At 38.1% G+C, this 9,372-nt stretch overlaps 1 protein-coding gene across 4 annotated transcripts in view; it reads left to right on the forward strand.

Annotated features, from left to right (window-relative positions):
• The window catches only part of ACBD5 (acyl-CoA binding domain containing 5), a 60,096-nt gene extending 50,747 nt beyond the window's left edge, over positions 1 to 9,349 (forward strand). For all 4 annotated transcript variants that reach the window (XM_051962997.1, XM_051962998.1, XM_051962999.1 and 1 more), the window contains 3 exons: positions 423 to 467; positions 585 to 694; positions 7,363 to 9,349. In XM_051962997.1, coding sequence (XP_051818957.1) covers positions 423 to 467; positions 585 to 694; positions 7,363 to 7,375 — 168 coding nt within the window. In that variant the 3' untranslated portion in view covers positions 7,376 to 9,349. The remainder of the gene's footprint in view (positions 1 to 422; positions 468 to 584; positions 695 to 7,362) is intronic.
• The last annotated feature ends 23 nt before the right edge of the window (positions 9,350 to 9,372 follow it).

A 9,372-nucleotide genomic window follows, 5' to 3' on the forward strand; every position in this document is an offset into this window, starting at 1 on the left:
GCAGCAAGACTTAGTCTTTTGTAAATTAATCCTATTATGGTTATCTTTCTCCCCATGGGTCTTAAAACCACAACTTAAAATACTGGAGGATGAGAGATTCTTGCTGGGTACAGATTACATCTCTGGAGAGCTGGTTTACCAGTGTGATCAAGAGACCTTTCACCTGCTAACTTCTAGGCTTGTCCCACAAGGTACAGGAGACAAGAAAAAGAGTTCCTCTGAATTTAGTCCTGACTCACAATGAAGACCTGGCTGGTTGAGTGAATGGGATGAAACTTGGGAGAAAGGGACTGTGTCATCTGAGAGTCCAAAGAGTATTTTTTTTCAACAGGATTTAACAGTTTATTGAATATGAATTGAAAAAAGATTGCCACATGACTCAGTTTACCATGTTACTTATTTGTGTTTGCTTCTGTTTGTAGGCAAAGTCAACAGCATTACCGGCTGATAATCGATCTCCTTCAATGGTAAGAGACTTATGAGTATTTTGAAATGTTGAAATTTTGATCACTTTAAATAAAATGTAGCCATAGTCTGACCATAATGTTTGCTGATGGGTGACGAGTTTGTTTTCCTTTTCCCAGAGACCATCGTGGTGGCCATTTGAGATGTCTCCTAGTGCATTAACCTTTGCTATTGTATGGCCTTTTATTGCTCAATGGCTGGTACACTTATATTATCAAAGAAGAAGAAGGTAATACTAATTGCTGATAATTTTGTTATTCAAAATAATATTTAGTTCTTGCCAGTATGGCTATGGTAATCTTTGTCTCCCTTTCAGTAACTGTTGAGGGGAAGTTTGTGTTACAGATATTTAGTGCCAAGTTGAACATGAGAACTAAAGATGACTGAAAATGAGATTTATAGGGAAATAATAGATTTTTTTGATTTCCGAATCTGTTCTCTGGGAGAATCTCTCCACTTTACAAATTGTAGTTTGGGAACTAGGAAGGATACAAACTTTCTCATACCTCAGAACTTTGGGGCATTGCTTACCAAGGAAAATCATGCTTTCTTGGGGATGTTAAAGAGAAAACAGGGAAGAATACAATGGGTAAAAAAAAAAAAAAATTTTATTTTGGACCCATGCTGTAGAATAGAGCTTGTTTCTAGTGTAACTCTAGGCTTGACCAGAGATGACCTCTCAGTGCTGGATCATTTTTATTAGATCAGAGGGTTTCCAAAGGAGTAATTAAGAAAATTGGACATACTAAGAGTGGGGGAGTTCTCTAATTCAGGCCTTCAATTCCACCTGAGGACTCTTTAAGAGATTTCTGAAGCCTGCCTAAGTACAAACTTGAATTGATTCTAAGATGATCGTAAAACTAGCAGTAAGGTGATACAGTGGATAGATTACCCAGCCTGGAGTCAGGAAGACTCATCTGAGTTCAAATCCAGCCTCAGACAGTAGCTGTGTGATCTTGAGCAAGTTATTTCACCCTGGTTTGCCTCAGTTTCAACAACTGTAAAATAAGTTGGAGAAGAAAATGGCAAACCCCTTCAGTATCTCTGCCAAAAAAACAGGATCATGAAGAATTAGATATGACTAAAATAACTGAACAACTACTATAAGTTATTTCTATTTCTTTCACTTGCTAACTTGTAGGCATGTCTCACAAGGTACAGGAGACAACAAGAAGAGTTCCTCTAGATTTAGGGATTTCTTTAGATTAGGGATGTCATGAAGCCAGATCTTCAAAAGAGAGAGAGAGAGAGAGAGAGAGAGAGAGAGAGAGAGAGAGAGAGACAGAGAGAGAGAGAGAGAGAGAGAGAGAGAGAGAGAGAGAGAGAGAGTGTGTGTGTGTGTGTGTGTGTGTGTGTGTGTGTGTGTGTGTGTGTGTGTGTGTGTTTTTCCCAAAATTTTTACAAGAAATTTCTTTACAAGTAGCAGGTAGTAAAGTATTAGGAATAGGGACTGGCCCAGTGATTTCATTGGTATAGGGAATGTCCTAGTTGAATTGGCTCCTTTTGCAATACCCCTTAACATCTCTGCAGCCACTTGCTTTAGGGGGTTGCCTGGCTCAGTCACAAAGTAGGTTCTGTCAGAGGCAGGGCATCTGGCTTCAGCCTGGCTGCTCGCCACTGTCTGTGTCATTCTGCCTCTCAATGTTATTATTCCTGTATTAAAGCTGAGGAAACCTCTGCTCAAGGTCACAACGTCAGCATTTTGATCCTAACTGTATTGCTTAAGGTGCCTTTCAGACTCCTTCGATCATAAAGGAACTGCTTGCTTTCTACAATGTGAAGTGGCCCAATGTCTTTTAATAATTTGTATTTTAACTTTGTTGAGGGAAAATTCAAGAAGCCAGAAGCAGAATGTGGGGAATCTCTTCATTTGCTTCAAGGGAAAAGATTTGTGATCTTGGCTGGGTGAATGACCTGAGGCTAGCTTGCTTTTACGGTATGGAAATTAAATCAAAGTATTATGAAAGTTTGATTCAAGTTTACTTACAAACTGCTATGAGATGGTTCCAAGTATCCAGGCCACTTAAGCAGCTTTTTCAGCTCTCATATGAAAAGCAGCCATAAGTATAAATTTGCTTTCCAAAGATTTTTCTCTTTTCTAAAGCATTTAAGCTATTCTTTAGTTGTAATTGAATAATTTAGCTGCATCTTTCAGCTGTCAGGAGGTAAAACTATACTAAACATGCTTTTTCCTCTCTCTCTGTTCCTCTTGGTAGCTGATTGGGTTCAGAAAACTCATTTAATATTTGGATTTCACTAATGGTGGGAGTAAAGCATGTGGGTAGGAAGAAAGCATGGGGAGGCTTGTTTAAACACAGGGCAACACTTGCCTCGAGTACTGGAATTACATTGGTTTGAGTTGTGTTGCAATACTTTCTCTTTTCCAAGTTCCTTCCTCCTTTTCTTTTGTACAGGACCAAGGGTTGGGCAAGAGAATTGGGAGCAGAACAAAAAGACTATTAGAACCACTTTTGTTATCAGCTTGTTCCATGTCTGAGAGCGGAAAGGCCAGTTTTTTGACATAAAAAAATACAAGGAACAGACTGTGCCCTGCTCCAGCTGTCAGTCACCAAGACAGAGAGCAAGATAGTGGAGTATCAGTAGAAAAAAACATCAGTTTTGGAGGCAGAAAAACTTGGGTTGAATCTCACCTCTTATACTTTCTATGTTAGGCATGGGCAAGGGAATTAGCTCTTCTGAGCTCCAGTTTACTAATCTGTAAAATGGAGCTGTTACTTGAGAGTACCCATTTCACAAGGTAGTGGTGAGGGCTGGTCAAAGGAGATATGAAGTAAAGGGCATCAGATCATAAATCTAAGGAAGACCCTCAGAGGCCTTCTAGTCACAGGTGAGTGACTTGTATTAATTACATCATGGAGTTTGTAAACTTCAGAGGGGGGATTTGAATTCAGAATCTTGGACTCCAGAGCCATACCACCCCCTGAAATATTTCCTTTACAGCCCTTAAATCGCGATATAAATGTCAGTTTATTCTTTTTTTTTTTTTTTTTTTTTTACTGAAACTTCTCAGTTGTCAAAATTACTGGCAATACTTCCATTCAGAAGGAAGAAAGAATGGTCCATTGTTTGCTTAAAATGTCACATTTATTGCAAAATGAATATTCGATATATTCATCATTGAAACTTATTTTTAATTCTTTTGTTGTTGTTGAATGTTTATGAAGTCCCTGATGTGGGTCATTAGGTTTTAGACTCACCTTTCCATGGCTCTCTCTGGGCCTGTGGGTGGTGTTTGGGTTCAGGTATGAGCTACATTAGTTGACATTTAGAGAGTGGAAGGAGAATACTGTAGCTTCAGAGGCTGTGGTACTGGACACATTCTTAGTACAAATAAGTCCCAGCTGGGAAGGGGCTTAGATACCAGTTAGGTGTGTGATCCTGTAAAGAGTAGGGACTTCATGGGAAATGGACAAAAGGGGAACTGGGACTGGGCATTCACCATGGAAGCAGTAGGAGCAGAGCATAAAGAAGGACACTGGCATAAAATCCAGGAGGAAGATGGTGATTAAAAGGAAATCATTTCCTGCCATCGGTGGGAAAGGAGGCAATAGGAGAAAGACCCATAAAGGTTGAATCTCAGAGATCGTGACCTCAACTTGATTCTTGTTTTTCTGCCCTCTATTTGTAGAATAGAAAAGTGCAGTGACATGAGATCATAAAAGCCTAGATTTAGAGATAAGAAAGAGATCTTATGAGTCATGTGATCCAACACTCACATTTTACAGAGCCGGAGAGGACTAGGTGACTTATTTAAGGTAACACAGACAGCTAGTGGATGAGCTGATGTTCACACTCAGATCTTCTGATCCTATGACACCTTCTATCATTCTATTCAGTTCTCCTCAAGGAGAACTTGAATGTTATTGTGGGCAATGTATATATGCAAGCATATATTCATGACTGCCTAGCTGTGGTTGTGGTAGTTGGGCAAGATGATCTTCTTGGATATACCTGTCCAAAAATAAAAATTAACCATTGCCAAATTGAAATTTCTACTATTGGAGTCATTCTTGGATTCATTAGGAGAGATTATCTAAAGGAGGCTATTTATTTTAAATTTTTATTGATGCCTTTTGTTTTTATATAACATGAATTTCCAAATATATCCTTATCCCTCCCCTTATAGCAAAGATTAAAAAGGAAAAACAACAGATAAACAAAATATACAACCAGTATATCAGCCAGATCTGACAGTATGCAAAATGCCACAACCCATAGTCTTTCACCTCAGCAGTAAAAAGGTAGGAAGGTATATTTTCTCAGTTTTTCTCGAAGGTCAAGATCATTATAATTATAATGTAAATATCCAGTTTCTTTTTCTTATTCTGTTTATATTGCTGTGGTTGTTGTATATAGTTTCCTGGTTCTACTTATTTCACTCTGCATCAGTTCACATTATCTTTCCATATTTCTTCTGAATTCTTCAGAAAACTATTCTTAAAATGACTGTTGCCACCCAAAGAAAAGGGAGACTCCAACCTTCTCCTGTACAATCAGTACAGATTCTTTATAGGTTGAATACCTGTTTCCTTAGAACAAGACACAGAAAACAGTCCCAGATAAATGATTATAGGGCAGATAACTCAAAAGGTATTTTCAGGGAGTACAAAGATGAGCAAGAAGGCAAAGAACACATCTGTGACTCTGAAGTAGTACTCTAATAGGCAGTCTTGGACAGAAGAAGCAGGATGAAAAATTGAGTGCTGACATTGTCATCTCCCTTCCCCACCTCCTCCCCAGTCTTGGGCATGTGGTCTTGCCTGGTTAATCAAGGGACAAGGGAGGAACTCTCCTTGTCTTTATATTCTTTTTCTCTTGACTTACTCTATTCATCTCTTTTTTCCATGAACCCATCCCAAATTTGCCATGTGAAAAATAAATTAAATGATAATCTTCTGAAAGAATTTATTGAGACAGAAGACAGTAGTAAAAATATACCCCCAATAGGCTACTAGTCACCCAGCACTAACGAAAATCATGAAGAATGCAGTTTTAAAATAAACTGTACCCACAATACCCAGTGGGGTGGGACTTTGCATTTCATTGGAGTGGATCCTCTCTCACTAATGCAGCACCTATATTGCAGCTGTTCAGTCTCCTAGGAGTTGGTTTCAGGAGTTACTGTGATCACCTTGTAGCCAGAAGCCTTGAGGAGGAGCTTCATCTCCAGACAAGAGAAGCCATAGTGGGTCTTGCCTTTCGTAACTTTAGGATGTTGGGCCCCAGGCATTCCTCAGTAAAGGCTCTGAATGAGATACTATGGGACTTATACATTACACGATAGAAAGGTGTGGAGACCACTGCCTCCCACTCCTCCCCCATTTCTTTCTCCCCCCTTTCATTCCTATCCTTGCAATTTATCTTTTTTTGTGTGTGTGTCATCTTGGATCAGAGGAGGAAGAGGTAGAGAATGAAAATGAAGCAGAGAAATAGAGAAAGTAGCAAAGGAGAAGTGGAGGAGAAAGGTCACACAAAAGGGAGCGCGGTTAAGCACAAGGGCTGGTAGACATGTATCTACTAAAAGAACATGTCAGAAAAGGCCACAAAATAGTTTTTTGCAAGTTTTTTTTTCTTTTAAAAACAGGTGGAAAGGAAGAAAATGGTATCAGGGAAGTGAGAAAAGACTACCTTTACAAGACTTTACTGTCTTGCCTATCAGCTCTCTGTATAATAGATTTTATAAACTGTATCCATATATGTACACACATTTATGTATGTTTGTAGATGAAAGCACATGATACACACACCGACACGTGTAGTATTTGTCCTGTATGTGTCATTAAAGTATAAGCTGCCTGGGAGTGGGAAACAGTCTTCTGCTTCCATTATAGCTATCTGAAATGTGTTTCAGACAGGTATTTACTGTAAAAAGAGACTTGTTGGGGCAGCTAAGTGGTGCAGTGGATAGAGCACCAGCCCTGAAGTCAGGAGGACCTGAGTTCCAATCTGAACTCAGACACTTAACACTTCCTGGCTGTGTGATCCTGGGCAAGTCACTTAACCCCAATTGCCTCAGCAAAAAAAAAAAAGGGGGGGGGGAGGGCTTGCTGAAGGACTTGTGGATCAGCTAACCAGAAATATGCTAACAAAGACTATTTCTTCTAAGCACTCAATATTTTTCTGCCACACATATGCCCTTTTCCTACCTGGTTTTCAGTAACCAGAACTCTTAGGCTGTCTTATAGGATCCCCTCTTGATCAAAAGAAAAATGATGTGACAACTTCACGCTAATGTGATGTGCTATTTCTCACCAGGGAATCATATAAGGGAGTGATAAAATTCTGGGGAACAATGGTTAGGAAGAGATAAGTCTGGGAAGGGGCCCCATGTAGGTTGTACCACAAAACCATAATTGTTGTGCTAAGCAATTGATTCATTTATCCAGTATCCAGTGATATTGAAAAAAACATGTTTAAATTGCAATTTGTTTTTTAAAAAAAAAAAGCCACTAGATGGCACGGTTAGTAATGGAGCACTGGATGTAGACAAGATTTCAGACATTTACTAAGACTTCAGAGCAAGCTACTTGATTTGTTTGACTCAGTTTCCTCATTTGTAAAATAAGTATGACGTTAACACCTATTTCCCAAGGTGGTCATGAGGGATCCAACGAGGTATGTAAGTGCTTTGCAAACCTTAAAGCACTACTAATAAATACTAGTAATTCATTTTTCAGCCACTTGTACTTGAGTATTATCATGTGAGGGAGTTTTGTAAGAGTTATTTGCAGTACTGTTTTCCTTTTCTTTTAAATTGGGTGATTATAACACCTGAGGGGTGTCATTCTTAGGTTTCTTTCATGTTGAAATATTTATATTCAGATAGAACTTAGATTAATGGACATTTGCTTTTTTTTTTCTTCCTCCTTTTTTAAGGAAACTGCACTGAGTGGAGGAGCTGCCCTTTATCCAAGACTGCTGGGCCTGGAAGACATATGAATAAAAAGGAATGTGGTGTACCCCCAGGAATTGCAGGCTCGATAATAATTAGATTTCGCTTTTGTTGTTTCAGCAGCCTCAGTGGGGCAGGGTGGTATTAGGATTTTGTTCTTTTAGCACTACAAAGATATCTTCAAGACTTAATATTACTGATACTTGAATGATCATTCTCAACTAGGTGACAAATAGCATACATAGAATTATCCCTCCCTCCTTGAACTTGGAGGACATTAAGTTATTAATTATTGTTTGGTAACATATTTACCTGATTATCTCCAACGCAGAAACATGAACTGTTTTTTTCAGCACACAATAATGATGAGAACAGAATTTTGATTTGTTTTTTTGGTTATGGACTAATGGAAGGGGTGGGCATGGAAAGGGAAGCCATGTGGGGGGAAAAAGGTGTGGCTCAGGGGCAAAAAAAACCTAGATGTCAAATGAAAATAAAGATTTCATATCATAATCTCTGAATTATCATGGCAAAGGAAGACAAATTGCCAAGGGAATCTATTTCAGAGTTCACTTTGTGAACTGCACAGTGCTTCCTGACATTTTCGGGGCGTTTGAAATCGTTTTGGCATCTTCCTTCACTGTACATAAGTGGGTTCTAGTGCTCCCTGTCTGGTCAGAGTAGAAGTGATTTCTCTATACTCTGCTCATTTAGTTTCTAGGAACAGTTCGAGGGAGGTGCATGTCCTGCATGATAGAAATGATGAGGGGGTCTTGATGTTTCAGAGAATAGACTGATGCTGCAATGTACAAATAATAGTTTGAATCAACCATCTATACTTATTTCTTGGTAATTATTTTCTTTAGGGGAAGAACTATAGTTTCTGCACGGAGTGCTTTGAAATATAAAATGAAACCTTATTTATACTTTTTTTTTTTACGCAGTACAGAAAACTCATGATTTAACAGTTAGTTGCTCAACTGATGATATTCAGCAATTCATGTTGCCATGAATAAATCACTTAACCTCTTAGTGCCTCAGTTTATCCACCTGGGGATAATATTTGCAATATACTTACACAGGGATGTTGTGAAGATAATGTGGGCTATTGCACATCTGGCTGCCATTTGATTAAACTATACCTCAAGTGACAGAAACTTTTCAAAGACATTGTAACATTTGGATTTTGAGAAGGATTTGAATTGGTGCCCTGGAAAGCCGTCTTTGGAAATGATTACTTCTATGTACAAAATGATCCTTGTGATAGGATAATTACGTGGCTCATTCTTTACTAGTATGTGCTTTAAGATTCATTGCTAAAAATCAGTGTCGCGTGTTTCCTGAAAAATGATATCCAGCACAGCAGAGCACTGTACTGAATACAGGATATTTTTAATCAGAAAAACTCATCTATAATTAATTCACAAGGATGGTCTTTTTCTTTTATCTCCATCTGTGTGAAAGGGAGTAATTGCTAACAATATCTGCTTGAGGAGCAAACCAACACCTTTTTGAGAAAAAAAAAGTCAGTGAATTGCAGATAAAAAATAAAAAGATCAAATCTGTATAGAAGAAGTAGCTATAAAATTTTATTTTCAAGAATGGTAAAATTAGAGGCTTCTCTTAGTAATGATGAGGGATACAAATGATCTAATGATCTTTTTGACTAGTTTAATCAGACTTGTTGAATGTAAGCAGCTGTGATCAAATGCAGGTGGTTCAGGGGTTGTCATCTCTTGGGGTTAAAATACTTTCTATCCTGTCCCAAAATCTTATTTTGTAGTTTGAAAAGCACTTTGCACACAGCTCTTGTATATAAAAAACAAAGATGTAATTTTAGGATTTAATGTTAATGCTTTGTTTAACAAAACCTGATTTTAAACCAATAATGGTATTTTTTTTAAATGAAATATTTCTTCTGTTGTTTCTTTACTGTAAAGCTGAGTACAAAATAAAAACAGTAATAAGCAATTACTTTGCCTTTGTTCTTTGAA

This window comes from Antechinus flavipes, chromosome 5 (genome assembly GCF_016432865.1).
Source record: "Antechinus flavipes isolate AdamAnt ecotype Samford, QLD, Australia chromosome 5, AdamAnt_v2, whole genome shotgun sequence".
NCBI classification, from domain to species: domain Eukaryota; kingdom Metazoa; phylum Chordata; class Mammalia; order Dasyuromorphia; family Dasyuridae; genus Antechinus; species Antechinus flavipes.